Source organism: Acromyrmex echinatior, chromosome 15 (assembly GCF_024713525.1).
Source record: "Acromyrmex echinatior isolate Ae372 chromosome 15, ASM2471352v2, whole genome shotgun sequence".
Taxonomy (NCBI): Eukaryota; Metazoa; Arthropoda; class Insecta; order Hymenoptera; family Formicidae; genus Acromyrmex; species Acromyrmex echinatior.
This window is the reverse complement of record NC_141866.1, coordinates 4,685,143-4,704,571: the sequence shown is the minus strand read 5'-3', so window position 1 is coordinate 4,704,571 and position 19,429 is coordinate 4,685,143. Positions and strand designations below refer to the sequence as shown.

The window sequence follows — 19,429 nt, the reverse complement described above, 5'->3', positions numbered from 1 at the left end:
CATCCGGAGATGCATCCATTATCTATCTTTCTCAGAGCGGAATCGGACGATATATATATCACTCGCTGGTAAATTGCGAGAAAATATACGAATGATGGTCGATAAACTTTTAACGAGTTCCTTTTGTGTCGGGTGCGACAGCCGCGCGAATATCTATAAGTCTCGAGGATCGCGGATTCGATTTGAAAGTCCTTATTGATTCTTACATAAAGAAGATCACTCATCAAATGTTCGAGGCACAAAATATTTACAAGTTGAAACGAATGTTTTTTTTTCTTATGAATTATAATTGCAGGGAAGGAGAATCGCAGTTTAACAATTTAGTAATATCATTTCCTTGATAATTGCAATGCAACTTGTAGAGATTCTGTATTATTTTGTTGTTTTTTGAAAATGTTATAAAAAGAATCGCTTTAATTAAATGAACGGAATAAATATTAATGGCTTTTACTACCATTACTTATATAAAATTCATAATATAACTATGATATTACAATATATATATATATTTCAACGCGAAAGAAATGGCAATACTAGGATAATTATGAAAAAGTCTCGTCATACTCGTACGAGAAACAGATATATATAGCACTACGGTATTGTACCTACATCTTGGTAATGTCGTTTCACAGTTGTGCTGCAGGCATTCGTTTGAAATATCATAATGACATGCTACCGGAATCCTTCTCTTCCGACCCACGACCTTGTGAAAATCTCCACAAGGGAACTCGAAATCCCACCCAGGAATATGATTTCCTCCCTCGCGGACATGAGTCGTAATTTACAAACATCCGTCACGGGGCGGTCATACTCGTGGGATGTGTCGTTAGCCTGTATCATTTTTCTTCGTCTTCTGCTGCCTCCCGCCGGTCCTGTCTATCCCGCAGTCAGCCCTTTTCGAGCTATGTCCTTTTCATAAATGAATGGGGCGATTCGACGCACATGCGACTTCACGCTGCGTATACAAGAGAGATTCGCATGAAATTATCCATCGAACAGGGCTGGCTCCGAGGGTGGTCCTCGGTTGTCGTTCAACTAAAGATACCGCAACCAAACTGTTGAAACGAAGATTGAACGAGGCGCGATTACGATGGATCGCCGCCCCGTCGAACGTGCAGGATTCGCGATTCGCCGCACTTTCCCGAACTTGTAAGATGCATCGATTCAACAAACTTGAAAGTTTAGTTTTGAAAAAAACAGAGATTATGTCCAAATATTGAACTTTTCAAAAAAGAAATAATTTATATATTACAGCTTTCTAAAACTACTAAAAGTCAATTATTTGTAACTACAATAGTGTCAAAATATTTCATGTCAAATTTAATGCTTAGAAAATTTTCTCAATGATCGTAAACACGTTGTTAACTTTTTGAAGATGGATGCTTTCTAACATAAAAACTTAAAAATCTTGTTTTTAAATACTGAATCACTGAATTTTCTGACTTCAAAATTCTAAAATTACAGTTTCAAAAAGTAATCTCAATATTATGAAACTTGGTTTTAGAAGATTATTAATGTCATTGAATTTAAATGTAGATAGAAAATTTTAAAAGAGTTAACTTCTAATAAAGAAAAATCTAATATCTTATAATTTGAGTTTAGAAATCAGTATCAACTTTTGCGTAACATTGATGAGCTTCAAACAAAACTTGATGTTACTTCGCAATGAAGATTCTCCAAAAAATCAAATCCCATGTGTGTGATAATCAGATTATTTTTTTTTAATTTCTCTGTCCGTTATATTGGAGTCATCATTTAAAATTTTTTATTTTTGTTCTGAGATTTAAATAAAGCATTATCAAATTACTCCATAGACCAAGTTTCATAAAAATTGTACGAGTAGTTTACAAAATGAAAAGGGGGGATGACTTCAAATAAGGTCATTCATAAAGAGTTAATATACATATAATTTAATAACATATGAATTTTCTTTTTTCGATAAAGAGAGTTTTCTCGATTTTTACATCAATTAACGAATTTTATTCAATATTCTTTTCATGACAGTAATGTCGCTCGTCTATACATCAACTGCTTTGAAAGACGCATATTTCGATGGCATATTGTGACGCACAAGGCGGGCAAACGAGTATTATAAATGTAATAGGAGCAAAGAGTTTCAGATTCCCTCGCTCGGTTTATATGATCTCGTTGGTAAATCCGCTTGACAAACAACCCTCTATATGCGAATATCTTGAACAAGAGCTAGATGTTCTCTTATAAAAGTTGCCTACTTACATCATTATCTACAAGTAATAGCTCGTAGTTATCTACGAATACATCTCCTGCCGAAAGCATACGAGTTTCTTCCGTGAAACGCTTTTCTTGAGGTTGTTATCAACGGATACTTCGAACAATGTCGGACGTTCCGCGATGACGATCATTATTAGCAATTCGACTTTCAATTATAATCATAATTTGAGAATATTTAACGAATCCATCATTAAATGTCGCGAAAGAGATGAGAATAGTAATATTAAATTTCTTTTATGTCTATAGATATACGAGATCCATCGCCATCAATCGCTGTCGATGACAATTCGCGATTGTGAAGTATAACTAAATTAATATTGATTGTCTGTCTGTTCGTTACTGCGAGCTTGTGCTATTTATTTATTCCCTACATGTGCGGCGGTCTCGAAAAGTTTCTTCTTAATTATAAAGCGATTTATGTTGTAGGCAAACAACCACGATATACAGTAGTCTAACACGCACGTCTCTAGAATCGATCGATAATTAAATTACCGTAATGACCGCGTTGGGAATTGTTGAAAGGTATTTTGCATGTTAACTTCATTGTTTTTATTGCGATTTACTATGCATTTTATGCGCCTGCGAAAGCGCCGTCTGGCATGCATTTTTGCATATATCCTTTGACGTGGAAAAAGGGTGCGGAGCAGAAGGAAGCGGGCAAAGAGTTTCGTGCATGCTTTATGATCTCGTCGCTACGTCGCTAAGTCCTCTCGACAAACGACCCTTTGTACGTAAATACCTTGAATAAGAGCGGGGATGTTCTTATCTCCCATTAGTTCGTCGCGTAATTTCTCATTACAATGCGAAGATTACGGTTTCCTCAGAATTTCTGAATTTTACTCACCTCTTCCCTTAGTTAATTTTATTTCCGCTCGAAAAATATCATTAGTACGTGATCTCTTTAGATCTTACTATTTATACGTATAAATGTAGATGATGCAAGTATTACTCTCCTAATTAACGAATGCTTTTATTTAAAGAAGATTCTCTCAATATTTATATTAATTCGGATTTCTTACGTATTGCAAATAACTTATTTTCTAAAAAAGTATAGTGTGGAGATTAGATTTATAAGATGTAAAACGATTTAGAGAAAAAAATCGCTTGTTATTCGTCTATATAGTTACGCGATACAATTAACAAAGAACTCTCACGCGAATAAAACGGAAAAAGCGAATCCGTGTCATTAACGGTCTGCCCTCAATAGAAGTTTTTCGGCGATATAAAAGCTGTTAAAGTTATCCTTGTCACGAACGATGTATCGGATTTGTCGAAAATTTCGTATCGTCATTGCCGTTCGATGACTTGTTCACTCGTGCAAAAGCTTTCCGTGCGTTTCCGTGCAAAAGCCCTTCTTTTGTCAAGAAAAATTGAAGGGTGACTTTAAAGGATGAGGGATGATCGTGATCTCTCAGCTTTATGTCGCGTTTCCGTTGCAGATTTGCTATGTATCATAATATGTGACGTTGCTCGTAGAATTACCATACACTTTTTTATAAATTAGATTCAGCGAACAGTGCTTTGACAATTTTTCTATCATAAATTTATTATATTTATATCGTTTTAAAAGAATATAATTTATGCTTTTATAACATTTCTTTGGAGTTGATAATATATTAATCATCGAATCAATTTATTCGTGTAATGAGAAACCGTATTATGTCGAATATGTGTTAGTAATAAATTCACAAAATTATTTATATATGTATGTACATATATTTACGTACATTTCTCTTAAGAATTGAATACTGAATCGCGAGAGATAAAATTCACGCTATGTCTTAAGACAAATTTCATCTACAATATTGAACAAAGTCTTTAAGACCGTAATATGAATACATTGACAAATGAAAGTTTTATGCAGTCTGAGCTAGATTTTATACTTATAATTCGATGTTGAATTTTATATTCAATCCTGCAAACTGTGCATCGAAATAAATTTTCAGTCTTGAAATGCAATTATAAACGAAACTAAAGTAGTAATAAATTGACAAGCAATTTAATAACATTATTAATGTCAATAGGTATCTTAAAAGGATATTAATAACCCGATGCTAATAACCATTTAAAAAATTCTACAAATTTCATCTGACTTCTTAAATTACATCGCGATTGCAAATATTGAATCAAATATCAAATTGATTCTTAAGTTTTTTATTGGACTGTCTCAAGATTGGTTTTAGCTTGTTCTTCAGTAGATTATAAATACGGGCTTTAGTTATGATCGTTTATCTTTTTATTGAGAAATTTTCTTGTTTTTATATTTTATGAAAAATGCCTTATGATTGGACAGAGAAACTTGAAAGAGTGAGGGATGATTTTATAGTTTTGTAACATAATTGTTCGATGACTATTTGTAAGTATTATATATTTTCTATATTGTGACTTCTCAATTGACAAATGTAAGTGATACATAAATTGATTGATTGAATGTGTAACAGTTCGCATATATTCAGGTAAAGATAGAAATATCCTGACCTGATTTTTTGTTTTAACATTCTCATAATATCACTCTCGTGATTCTATTAAGCTGTCCCAGAATTGTCGATCTTAATTTCAACTTGATATCCATAATGTGCGACATGCTGTATATCCATTGTTTTATATATAATGCGCATATATAATACGCATATACTGTTATACATATACATAATGATTTTATGATGCTATTCTAGAATACTGAATAATGCTAAACGTCAAGTAGAAGTCTAGACAACTGGAATATAATCTCTATATGGCGCAATTTACAATTGTATCTCACTGATGTGTTCCTTGCACCCCTTCCTCTCCGTTCATCTTGATTATAAATCCTTTTTATTCGGCAGTTGCATCGTACTGTAAATGCGGATGAACTCCGTAAGATGCGATTTCTATCGAATCCGTGTTAAATCAGACGGAAATGCGAGAACGGTGGGACGAGACGAAAGTCGCTCTCAAAATCGTGCACGCTCAAGATATGGAGACATATCTCGCGATTTATATCTCCGTTGATAAAGCGCCATTTCTCTGTCTTCTAACGTTTTCGCTGCGCAGCGTTTCTTTCTCAGGAAGCCGATCGCAAAGAGGAGGGAAGTCGATTTCTATCAAGTGAACACTAAATCGAATTACAGTCGATTTTTCTATACGCGTGATGTCAAAACCGGAGAGATGCCGCGTAAGGAGACACGATATAAATTATTTGCATACACCTACTTTTCTCTTCCATTCGCGTGCTCTCCATTCCCGAGCACCGTCCGTTTTGAAATCGCTGCCTGGCAGATATACGATAAGCCATTGTCAATTACCGCACGTATCGGTTTAAATCAACTTCGAGATTTATTTTTTCGATGATTGACAGGCGGCAATCGGTAGTCGAGGGAGTAAAGACGGAGAGAGGGCGCGAGAGAGAGAAAGAGAGAGAGAGAAGTGGAACGGTGCGGAAGGATGGTTATCGTGGTTGTGCCAAATTGGAATGAAATGGCAGAATCGCAAAAAGAAATACATTCTCCATCGGCCATCTCTTCCCCGCGACCTCTTCAACTACGATGAAGGCTTGTATCACGAAACGATTTCGCGTCACGAGCAGAAATTTTCGTCCCTAGTTCCGTCCGCGATCCGATGTCCCATGGCTCTTTTTTTTTCCTCCCGGCCATTGTTTTTGTCCGTTATGGCGCGCGGATCAGCGTGGAAATATATCCTCGTTCGAGGGTTTTAATGTATTCCGGAATTTCGACCGGCACGTATTGCTGGGAACTGTCACGGGACGGATGGACGAGAGATGATGGATTCAGTGAAATTAAATGACGGATCGCGGTATCTCTTTTTAACTTCGTCATTCTTCCTACCACCCTCATAAAACGAATAAATTTCTATTGCCCTAGTTGCCCCGATCACGATTATGGAGATTTGGAAACATTGAATTTAAACTGTACGTTTGTATCAAACATGCGCGCGCGTGAGTAAACTGTAGAATAAAGTTTCATAAATTTCTCAAGAGAAAACGCTACGTGTTTTCGCTGACTTTGCGTTCAAAGATAATGTACAATTTTCTAAATTGGTACGCTCCTTACGTTTCGACGATTTCATTAGACGTTATTATTTCTTCCTTAACACTGGGAAGAAGAAAAATTATTGCTCATTTAGAAAGGTTTTTCCGTCTTATATTCAAAAGGAGAAAGAATTGTTTTTTTAATGGAAGGAAAAGTTTAGTTTTTCTCTTTATCTAATATTAGTTATGTTAAATGTTTATAAAAGCGTAAATTCCATAATAAAAATTATTTTATAATTATGATGACTATTTCAAATATATTTATTGATGAAAGGCGTTTGAAAAGGCGAAAGAAATGACATATATTTTTACAAAATATAAAAGAGTAAAGTATCTTGAGATACAAATATTTGTCTCACCAGAATCGAAGGTAACTTCGCTGACCATGATCCATCGATCCGAGAAATGGAGTCTCAGCTTAACGAATTTTCCAACTCGGTGATGAAGCTTGATTGTGACATTCCGAGAAGTCTCGAAGATCTTGTCCTCCATGTACGTGTAGGTAATGGGTTCCCCCGTGTAGTATTTCCCGCCAATACTGAAGAGTATGTCAATTTGCGAAAACACCTGTAGTCCGAAAACACATGAAAATACACGGAGTGTTCTGAGCATGAATTAATCGGTTATACGAATATCCATAAAAAAGTAATGTAGGTTTTGTTGTAGTTAATCGTAGGTTTTTAATTATTTATTAATAAATAACTCTAAGCCGAGAATGATAACACAGGTACGGATTGCAGTGAATAAGCATTTCAATAAAATTTATCGTACGTATTACGTGCATGAGTGTCTCGTCGGCATGAAGGAGGAAACACAGTACATATTTCGCAACGGTAAAATTCCTATTCCGTCTTCCGAGCTACTTTTTCACCTCCTGAACAACCGCATCGCATGCCCGTAAATTTTTGACCGCGGATAGCATTTTTCAGGGCTGACTACTTTCGTGGTCGTAAATTCACGGACGACGACCTGACAGGAAAGGAATTTCGTCGTCACGGAATGCCAGGCCCTTACTTGCTGCTCCCTGGCGAAATTGGAGTCGATGGAGATCGCGCTGCAAAATCGCGCTACCGAAATCGATTCCAATATTGATCGTCGAATTTGTGTGATTAACTGCGGCTGGTCCCGTCGCAGCGAGGAAAAAATGATTTCTGCTACGGTTAAGCGGGTAGCCCGGGCTGATATGAAATAAAACGGATTACGCTAGTGGATATTAGGTAAAATGGATGCCGTGTGCACCGCGCGACGTTGATGGATAGAGTCGACTCGAAAATCTCACCGTTCGAAGAAGATTTACCGACAAAGTAGAGTGCGGATCGTTCTCGTGTGGTCGGAAGTATCACGAAAAGCCGTTATACTTTTGAGAACGTTATAAAAGTTTAATGTGTCCCTAAAGTTCGATGGAGTATATGATCTGATCATAAATCAACTATTATCCGAGGTATTATCCGTGCAGGTCGCGCTAGCTTTTTTTGTTAGTGGAAGTGTATCGAGATTGCATCCATACAATATACTTTTATTCGTTCACCGGGCTTGACTTCACAATTCGTTCATTCTTCCGTTCGTGCTATTTTTTTTTCTTTCTTTAATTTTTTTTTTTTTTTTACAAAAGTCCACGTAAAAATATCATTTTTCGCGTCAACGCGCAATCCATTGGTAGATGGAGAAAGAAGAAATGAAGTCGCGCGCCGATCCGTTTCTCTTTGCGAAGAATAGCGATTCGTGAAGTTATCCAACACGTACGAAATCGGATTCCATAGCGTAAATGCCGGTGTCGGGAAAGCGCAGTGCGATTGTCTAAACGGTATCGTGTGCGAAGTGTGCTTCGTGTCGAGTGTGCGAAGTGCCTGTTGAATATTCGTAAGTCACGGTCCATTTGAAATTCCGAATATCCGGCAACGACGACGACGGTCACGACGGCGATGACGCGATGCATAATCTAGAATTCCGTAAGTTTCGATTAATGTTGAATAATTCCTGGGGAGGTTCTTAAGTGGACTCCGTTATGCCGCGGATGCCTTTCCTCCCATCTCGACTTATGCAGTCCACTACGGATTTACCGAATCCGGAGTAATTTGTCGAGGAATTCTGTGTACACCGTATTTCGCTGGAATTGGAACGGGGGATGTATCATATCGTGTAAAGTTGATTGTCAAGGAATATAGCGACGGAGCCACATGTAACAGTTTGTAAGTGTCGGTCCTATAAAAGTTACCAAGTTACCGAGTTGCGCGATAAAACAAGTTTCCTCTGCACATGATTTAGGTGAATGTATCTAATAACAAAGTATAGTAATTCTCCTGTAAAAAAATCTTTATTCCAAAACATTTAATATTTTTAAAAAGAATTTACGTCTATTATTTGATAATGCATAATGCATTTTTAATGTATTACGCAATATAAAATTAGAAAGAAAAGGATGAAAAACTTTCAAAAATTAAGGCGATCTTATCAATTTATAATCCTTTTAAAAACCTCAACGATTGTTACAATCGTTAAACATTGTTACAGAATAAGGTTATTAATTGGAAAGCAGAGATGCGATTTTTCATTTGTCACACCTGAAGCTGCTAAGCTCAACAATGCCTTTATCCTCGTGCAAACACGTGAGATAATAACGCGTCGATAAATTTCTCCGCGATGTCTATATCTTCTCGTCTCGCATTTTACACGTTCGATAGTTAGTAGCCGTACTACTATAGAGAACTCGGAATACATTTCCAATGATGCGGCAGACAGGGGGAGTCGGCCTATCGGATTCGGTTATCCTAATCCGCGTCATGTAAATCCAATTTCCAGAGGTTTATCTCGCGGCAATGGCAGCCGGAAGCGATATACCATGCGGCGGGAAGACGCGGGATTCGATGGTAACAGCAGGTAGTATCGACATGTCGATACACCTTGCGCGAGGTGGGCGCGTAGGTGATGCATGAAGATAGGTCTCTATAAAACTCGTTTGAGCTTTCCATGATACGTTATCGTCGAAAGTCTCTGGAAAGGTGAAGAGATATATATTTTTTGCACACGCATACGTAAACGTGCGTGGATGCGCACGTGGATTGTTATACGTAATGTGACATACGTATACTACATTGAAAGAAAAGATTGGCTGAATATGGCATAGCATTTTTAATTGGTTGCAACAATCAATTTTTGATTGTGTTAGACTATCGAAATCCTTTACATATTTGCAGATAGGCTACCAACAATTGGCTGCTGTAACCAAGAATCAGCTGCTGCAACCAATTAAAAATGCTATGCTATATTTTACCATCTAATTTGCTGCAGCAGTCAATCTTTTCTTTTAGTGTACCTATGTAAAATACTCTAAATTTTTTGGAATAATAAAATTGAAAATTAGTTTGTAAATAATGCGATTGAGTTTATTAGAACCATATGATTTTATAAACAAGAATACTATTTTAAGAATAAAATATACTTTGCATAAATCTGTTTATTATTGATGTCAGTGAATATTTATACTTTATAATTATCCTAATTGAAGAGAACATTTTATACTTAAATGAAAATAAATGGCATTTCAAGAATAAATATATATGTGAATCAGGAATTCATTTTTTTCTGTGGAGAAATCAAGGAAATGTCAAGGAAAATTTTCAGGGAAATCGAGGAAAAATTAGGGAATTTTTAAAATTTTTTAGGAAATTAAAATTCTTGCTTTAAAGAAGTTTAATATCATACATCACATCTACGCAGTTTTGGAATACAACGTAACAATTAAATGCAAGCAGTGTCAGCACTTAGCAATATTAATAGTAATTTACATTGCTTTGTTAATTAAATTGCTCTTTCAACAAAATATTTCACAGTTTCTAAATTAAGATGAAAATACAAAAAAATTATTAAATATTATTAAGAGTTTTAGAAAAAGTCATGAAATTTTGTATGGAAATCAGGAAAAAATTATGGAATTTTAGGATGAGGAATTTGTGATAATTTTGACTTCGTATGTAATTAAAGTAAGAACTTAAAGCGCTTACACACACACACACACACACACATCGATATTATGGTCAGGAAGCGAATAAATATAATTTATCGTAGAGCGTTATATATCGGATTATAGATGCAGCTCGTGGTGTAGCGAATATATATTAAAAAGATTCCTAGAATAATTATGACAGCGCGTATTCCATTTCGTTCCATTAGCCGACCATGGAGTTTTATGCATTACGTTGAATAGATAACGCGCTTTCGTTCGACCAAATACGTACCGGAGGAAACGTCCGTCAGCAAAATTGAAATGGATTCGAAAGAGGAAAGAGCATTCCTAAATAAAATCAGCACGCCGAACGCGCAGAAGACCGTTACATCGACCTGTACGCGCAATCATGCGAATTTATGCACTTTGACGAGGCGGCACTCTCTCACGCAAATGAATGAGAGAGAGAGAGAGAGAGAGAGAGAGAGAGAGAGAGAGAGAGAGAGAGAGAGAGAGAGAGAGAGAGAGAGAGAGAGAGCGAGAGGGAGAGAAAGAGAGGGGGGAGGGGGATATTTCCCTACTGCAAGTCGGAATATCAGACAACGAGAGAGAATCTCTGTGATGAGCGTCCCGTTTCTCTTATTCTCTCTGATGGAACGAGTAACGTGGGTAAATTCATTTTTCGCAAATAAGCAGATTCGTCTCCCCTTTACGCTTATTGCATTACGACGCGAGAGGCGCACTCCAGAAAATTACCTGACGTACTCCAGGATGATCCGCGCGTGCTATTTCCAACAGATTTCCAGACCCAGCGGCGAAGCCTGTTTTGATGGCCTAACCTGTATCGCGGTTCATTATCGCTCCTGGCGAACATGTTTCATCGGATTGCTGCGCCGAAGGGGAAAATGTTATTTGGGTAGTCAAAGATGCGCCAGTAGAGAGATGGTAAGCGAGAGTAGAGAACTCGAGAATGACCTGCATTGTGAAGCGCTCAGGTTTATAAGCGTAGCGTCGTCGCCGGTACATAAAACCAGCCAACGTGTAAGGGAATTCCGAGAACGATGATCGGGTGTTAGGTGCCGCTACGTCGAGACCTCGACCACGAAAGGGTTGCAACGTGGCCGTTTTGGAGGACCGCTGACCGCTGCATCAAAGACCGGGCGCATTTATGGCGCGCCGCCAGTGCGGTAGCCGCCACATCGTAGCGTTTGCGTGTTCGCGTGATGGTGAGCGTAATGTGTGTATAAGGGACTTTGTAATTATTGGGTTTAATCGAAGGTTCCGTCGATTTTTCAACGCGCCCCGATTATCCGAATTGGTTATCGAAAACCCATTAGTACGCTCGCGATGAGGCGGCCGTTTTTATCACTCCTTTTTTTTTTCCTACCAAGAGGATCCGAATGCACCGCTCATAAATTCAGTAATAATTCTTCGATGTATCAATGCGCGAGCTTTTAGTATTCTCGCAAACGAGCTCGAGCTCTGTTGAATAAAATATCGATTCGCGAACGCGCATCATCTTATTCCTCGCATCTCTTCACACATGCAAGAAATCTGTTGGTATTCCACCCTTTTAATATTCTAATGTAATGTATATATTTTTATATTCTGCTTTTATTTATACACTACACATCACGCGAATACTCATTGAGCTTTACACGTACGCCATGTGAATTTATATGATTTTTCGCGGTACGTAAACGCGCTGATTCCGGTTCGCCGTTATAATATTATATATAGTTTGCCACGTAGTTCGGATTATAAAGTATGTAATCCATTTATGATCCATCTCGCGTATGCACACATTTTTATATGTTATCCACCGTGCGCGCCGCGCTGCGCCGCGCCGAGCGTAAGGAATACCACTCGCGGTATTCGCAGCGAATTTCAACGCGCGGCTACATTCTAATTTACGTTTAACAGGCTATTAAAGTTTATATACATTCGGCAGGAATCTGGGATGAAGTTGAATCGTAATACGAATGCTACGGGGGCGTATTTGGAAGGGTGATCACTGAACCCAGCATCAAAGAGCTATACTGGAGCGTTTATACCGGATTGCTCGCCGCGCGGCTGTATTTGCGCTTTGTGCAAGATATTCACCGTTTGCGAATGCATGCGCACGCATGACTACGCATCCCCACAGATTTTTGACAGGCGCCAAAAATTTTTTTTTTTTCAGTTTTTCGCGGCAATTGTTTCGTCAACATTGCCGTTACAGCCGGATGTGTACGACCCTTCTGGAAAAAAAAAAAAATAAATAAATACCGAGCGGTGTCAGTAGCGCAAAACTAACGCGCCCTATGTCCCTATTTGAAGGACCTGCGCTTAACGACGTACTCGAAATACTGTAGATCGAAGTTCGTTATCGTTTAGATTGCTGGATCAAAGAGCTTTTATTTACAATTTTCCATAGGAGTAACGTTACATTTTCTGTACGTAACATTCACTCGTGTTCGCGGTTTTATCCGTTATGTAATATTCTGTCTGTCTTATTTTTGTGTTCAATTTTTATATAGCGTTTGGAAAATTATGTTTGTCCGCATAAGTGATATAGCGATATCCTCATATTTATCTGGTTAATCAATCTAAAAGAAACTCTGTCAAAGTGTACTGAGAGAAAAGATTTTGTTAATTTAATAATCCATTAGTATCTTTAACAAGTAAATATGTGACAACAATTTTGTTTGTTGTGATTACTGCTAGTCTGCTATACCAACCAATTATTAGTAACAGAAATAAGCTATATAAAATCTAATCTATCTTTTATTTTAGGCTCGTTTACATACAAAATCATAGATGATCGTGGAACCTTAAGTCGTAGGAAACTGACCAAGCACAGTCAAATATAAGGAAAATACTTGACTAGAGTCTTCTATAGAATTGGTCAATTTCTTACGATTTGAGACTCTGCAACCGTCTACGACTTTTATATATATATGAGCCTCTTATTATTGTTAGCGATACTGACTTATTTGTTATATTGACGAATTAATTTGCAATCGTTACAAATTAGTCGTTTTTTTAAACAAATATCACATTTGTTTTGTTCCTATAACCCTTGATTTGTTCCTATAACAAAATCATTTCTCTCAGTGTGGAAATACCGAAAGCTGGTCTTACTCTTTCGACAAAAATGATAAATTTATAATTTATGAAAAGTAATAATAATACTTTTGATAAAATGTGTTAATACTAAATATTTCTCTGTTGTATAAATTAATAACCGAATTTTTTTGCATAACGCGCGGCATTACAACGTAATCTCTTCTCTCCCCTGCGATTTCAACGCGAAAGAATTATTCGGGGCAATTTTACTCGGATCAAAATTTGGTGCTTCCGTTTCTGACAACGTTCAATAATCTCCCATGCATATTTCACCGCACGCGCCGTCGAGCCTCTAAACGAACTGTAGCATATGACAGAATACGCGTGCGTGTTTAAAGCGGATTTGTCTCGGGTACGATGAAACATACAATATGTGCGGTATGGACTGTGTCGTCGGAGATCTCGAGTTTTCATATTTTCGGTGTGCCGTTATTGGATGATTGTTATGCTGTGTGATTATCGATAATGAACGTTTATACATTATAGATATTGCCAATTTCTGCCTCTCTCTCTCTCTCTCTCTCGCTTCAACTTATAATACGTCGTCTAATAATGGGTATTATTTCTTCTCTCAGATCTTGCATTGTTATATTTTATCTCCTAATATAATCAAAGTATCAAATGACAATAAGAAAAGTGCATTACAGTGCTTTGGTATAATAAAACGCGTGCCTGTATGTAAATCGCCGCGGGTCGGCTGTCATAATCTTATCGAATCGTCAGATCTACGTAGGACGACGCGGTGAGATCGCGATTTGTGAACACACACAAATGAAAATTACACGGCGGATCGAATTATATAACTTGGCGCAAGCACGAGGAATCCTCTTTATAAGCCGCCTCCGCGAACTCATTTCCGCGACTACAACGCGCTGAATCACGGATATGGCGAATGATGCGAAAAGTTTCCTACCTGCCTCTCAAGAAGCATCCGGGAATTGTTTTTCTTCCATCAAGTATCTCTGCTCGAATTTTCCGTCTTTCCCTTAAGTTCCGCGAGTAAAAGTTGAAATTACGAAACAGGGGTTACATCTCGGGTATGAGGGGGTGTAAGATTCACAGGAGAAATTCCGCATCTATCGCGAATCACGACAGTAACGTTGGTATTCGCAATCAGCGAATAACTTATTACAATCTCGCGTGTTCAGTAGAACGCGATTTATTACATTAAATTTATCATATCAAACACAAAACCATTCCACGAATATCAACGTTTTCGATGTTTGAATTCCAACTAAAGCAACGTATGTCGCTGCAACGTGTGCATGAATTCCCCATTGAGATTCGCAAGATTCCTCGTGAAATAACGCGGCTAATAGCCGACTCAGTGCGATCATCGCACCGAGACTGGTGGCAGATATCAAACTGTCGGAATTGCTGCTCCATGGTGTATTGATATTCAACGGGTGTCTGCCTGATAAAGCGTTGAGTGGAATATTCAATCAAGCCTGGTGGCGAGAGGGGGAGCGGGAACAGGCGAAGGAAGGGGGTGCATCTTGCCGACCAGATGCTGCGACGACTAAGGTAGACGATGACGGTAAAAGGTGGAGAGGATCACGAAGAACCTTGGATGGCGAGCGTGTTGATCGACGCTGCTTGCGCATTCCTGGCGAGGACTAAGGAATAACGTCGCTAAAGCGAAGGTAAACGATTCCTCGGCGTCAACGAGTTCACGAAGAGGATCCTTGGAGATCCTGGAGAAGTAATTCGATATACAAGGAGCGCGTGCTCCGTTCTGATCGCATGGATTCTTTAGGTTTTTCCGGGATATTATACGGCGCGAAATCGCGACGAATCGAATGGCCCGAGAGATTAAACGTATGTTTAAAGTAAAGTGTATTTCGTTTGGAAGGACGAGAGAAATCCTCTCGACGCTTTTCTACCCGACGTACTTGAGCTCTTAATACGGGCCTACCACGCGTCAATCTCTCAGTAGAGAGGATTTGTGTTTTATATATATCTTCTACTATTATGTAACGATAACGATGTGTTATTGTTAAGCGATTATACACTTGCTCTACATTAAAGTATCGGTACAAATGTAACAAGTTGCGTAACTGCTTTAAGATTGCTCTTATGATTTCAAAACTTACGTGATATTCTACAGTTTTATATCCTCTATAAATTCTTTGGAATGAAATCTTATTTTAAAAAGTGAAAATTTTAAAAAGTGAAAAGCTAGTCTTGAAAAAGAATGACTCAATTTTTAAGAGTAAGATTTCACTGTTTAGAGTAAAATTCATTCCAAAAGTTTAGAGTTTATTTTTAAAAGTTTATTTTTATAATAATTATCACATTATTACACAATTATATCCTTTGAATCATTTTGAAAGATACTACTAATTTTTTTGTTTTATATAAACTTTTTGCTTTAAAAAAATATAAAAATATACCGCTTATGTAGAATTACGAACCTGGACGCCTCGAGTGAATTCGTTATTGCAGTAAATATGGACGGCGGAGAATTCCCTGACTTTGTCGAACTCGAACTTGATCTCGACCGGTTGGCCGCGGCTATCGTTCCTCCAGCCCACCCAGCCCTGGGCGCGATCGTTATCGTAGTACATTTTGAAATTATCAGGCCCCGTTCTACCATCCGTCAGTTGACCCAGGCCACGGCGCAACTCGCCGTCCCAGTGCCCGTCATAGGTCGCGTCGAAGAATTCCCATCCATTGCTTCTTTTATCACCTTGGGGCATCGAGTAGGACACCACACCGTCTGTGGGACGAAAAGTCAAGATACGATTGTTGACCCTGTATCGACGATACTGTCTTCAATTTCTTCCAAAGCAAATCATACGACTTTTTCTATTTTTTTATGACATATACAATTAATTATTATACAGATGTATGATATATTAACCTTCTGAGGTCCATGTTTTTGATCGACTTTTTTATTTTAAGAGCTAGAACTTTTTTGTCAATGTCATGGTTGAGTGATAAAAAAGATAGCGCCACTGTCGAATCCCTAAAGGAACCTCCGATCCTCTACAGGTTAATAATTATTAGCGTATATTAACATAAATAAATGTAAATTTTATAGTAGTAACGCCTAGCAAACATAAAATATAAACTAAACTTATTCAATTTTTTTAAAAAACGTGACTGCAAATTTTTTATAAAGTGTAGCAAGTTTGCCTATATAAAATTAACTATTTATTAGATGTACCAATAATGGTCAAAATCACGCATAATTTAATGTCAATCTAAATAAATTATATATGATATATTTCTACGTATTGCATTAAGCAGTGAGAGTATATAAAAAAATCAAAGATTAATACTTTTCCATTTATATAATTTCATTTAGACTCTTTCATATTTTAAACTCACTTTGATCATTTAAGCTACTTATGGAACAAACTATTCATATAAGCGCGTTTGAATGTTATAGAGAAGAATGATCTTATAGTTTAACACGCGTACTAATGAGTCACTGTATTTCCGGCATTGAAAGCACCCATTCGAAGCCCGTAGCTAATTCGATTCCCGGGCGAAAACGGAATTATACAAGCAAGATTTTGAAAAGCAAATTTGCTCTGGGCACGCCAGTATCAGGGTTAATGGACAGTCCGGTGGGTGTACCGGTCCGCAGCAAGTTTCACGAAAATTGGCGAGTGCAAACAGCTTACCGCTCCAGTAACACCCGTAGAGCTCGACCCGCATGCAAACCGTCCGCCTGTGATAGCTGTAGGGTAGAAAACGGATCTTGCTCGCCCACAGAGGCGGCTCCAGCTCGTGCTTGGACTCCAAATACGTGTTCGTGTTACCCTGTATTACCTGAAAGCACAGAAAGCGTCAGTTCAAGTATAGGACAATTTCAGTTTTCGGTCCGGCACGGCGTTTGAGCTTTACCAGACCGGTCGACGTGAGTCTCATTAGCTCTCTTTCCGCAACGGCGTTACATTAACTTCTCAGACAGTCGGATATTTGAGCACGTGCGCCATTTCCCGTTCTACCGTGCTTTTTGTACCATTATATCGGACAATGCCGATGTACAAGTGGATGCAAAATAGCGGACTTTTATATGTACCAACAGTTTGCGAGATAAGAATTTTTAATATACCATACATTTTCGAGCTGTAACTTCAGCGTGGTATCTTATGCATACGTAAAAGGAAAAAAGTCTATGCGTTATTGATAAGTTATCTTGAAATGACCAAATTGCCGTCGTAAATTTTGTTATATTAATGAATTTATGACGTCCTTTGCAATTCCACGTACAACGTCCTCACGTGTATCAATTAGATAATCCGGCAGATCGGAAAAAAGCATCGGAGCAAGCGTTACTTTATATCCCGATTGGAACGTCGCGATTGTCTGGCAGTAGCCGATGACATTTATATCGTCTGCGTTTCAGCTGCGTGAAATGTAGCTCTCTTCTCCTTCCCTAGACTTGAATATGTCCTGTCACAGAATGGACATTGCGTTCCATGGTATCAGACGGGGGCTAAGGACTAATTTCACTCTACATTCCACCGCATTAGGTCCGACAGAGACCGTACAGAGAGGGAGACAGAGAAGCCAACACGGATGGGCAAATCGAGAAGGGACGAAGGGTTCGCGACGGGCGCAGGCAGTAAACGGAGGGTGAGAGAGGGTTGAGTTAAATGTCCGCCGTCCGCATTCCCTGATCCCCGTCGAGGCAGCGAACGTGTTGCCGTCGTTGACGACGTCTCTCTCTCTCTCTCTCTCTCTCTCTCTCTCTCTCTCTCTCTCTCTCTCTCTCTCTCTCTCTCTCTCTCTCTCTCCTCGAGCGTGCTGAGGCGACGGTGCAATATTGATTCCACGTTGTGGGTTTATGAATAAAATAAGCGGTTTATCCGACGGCGGTGTGTAGGGTGGTATACGGTGTACAGAGGGTGCGGGGCGTGCGGGCGAGTGGCATGGTCCCACGGGATCACGCGAAGTGGCGTTGCCCATGGTGAGTAGATAGCCAGGTACGCTTATATATAGGTACGTATAGTGCACACACATACACGTATATGCTGGGTTAGATATATATTATACAGGGTGTTTCGGAAGATGCGCGTTTTCTCTCCTATAATTATCTATAAACTCTTCTAGACGGACTCGAAAGCAATGTCTCTTCGTGGACCTCGGCACGGTTAATTACCGAGTCATTGGGCATTGAGAATTGAATACCCGAAGTGCAAATAGACAATAAGAAGTAATTATAAATCAGGTGTACTTAAACAGAATCTTAATTAAAAGTTTAATGAATGAGATGTTTAATGATAAAAATTGAAACGTTACCATAATGGCAATTTAGTCAATTTTTCGTTACAAAATTGTTTCAAATTTATCGAAGTCTTTAGTTAAAAAAAATATACAATTCTTAATACATATCTACACATATGTAAACATGCTTTTTCTTAAAGTAGACATAAATAATATATATATTAATATATATATATATATATATATATATATATATATATATATTCATAATTAAATCTATATAAACATATGAATGTACGTCGTGTGGCAATGAGTTCACAATACAATCGCGCGACAGAATATTTTGCGGTAGACGACGCATTCTGCGCACGTCTTGTGGTTGAACATACATTCCATGCCTTTAGCCACCTTCTACCACTTTTCGGTACACCCATGCGTTGACCTTTACTACTACGCTACCGTCGACGTGCTTGCCGCGCGGGACTCTATGTCAAGATGCCCTAACGTGGTCCTTTGGGGGTGTCCTTACGGGCTCAGTATCCCTATATATATTCGCAGGATAAACAGCTGACCTAGTTTTCGCCCTATACGTACATCGATTTGGACGTTATGTCCTATTTCGACTCAGCTGTTCTCAACACTTACCACTCACAATTACTACTTTCAAATGACGCTTCTATGGCTTCACAATTTTTGGAAAACACTATTCGCCTCGCTTGAATCGCTGCCGTATAACCAACCCAAGTTGCTTTCGGCACACATATAGCGGAGTTCAATTACCGAGACGTAAAAGCGTTTCTTGAGTTTTCACTGGCAACCTTTGCTTCTATTCGCTAGATCTGCTCTACCGTTTCCCTTCTTCCAGAAACAGATACTTCGAAAGTAGTCCCTAAGGCGCGCCCTTACCTCCTCACCAACGG

The 19,429-nt window shown here is 38.4% G+C and overlaps 2 protein-coding genes across 3 annotated transcripts in view; one reads left to right on the top strand and one right to left on the bottom strand.

Annotated features, from left to right (window-relative positions):
* LOC147907208 (uncharacterized) overlaps nt 1–19,429 on the top strand; it is a 278,923-nt gene that overhangs the window by 56,568 nt on the left and 202,926 nt on the right. The window lies entirely within an intron of this gene.
* LOC105145036 (discoidin domain-containing receptor 2) overlaps nt 1–19,429 on the bottom strand; it is a 154,555-nt gene that overhangs the window by 36,042 nt on the left and 99,084 nt on the right. For both annotated transcript variants that reach the window (XM_011054345.2, XM_087413989.1), the window contains exons 5-7: nt 16,961–17,108; nt 15,743–16,047; nt 6,637–6,844 (exon numbers count right to left, since the gene is read on the bottom strand). In XM_011054345.2, coding sequence (XP_011052647.2) covers nt 6,637–6,844; nt 15,743–16,047; nt 16,961–17,108 — 661 coding nt within the window. The remainder of the gene's footprint in view (nt 1–6,636; nt 6,845–15,742; nt 16,048–16,960; nt 17,109–19,429) is intronic.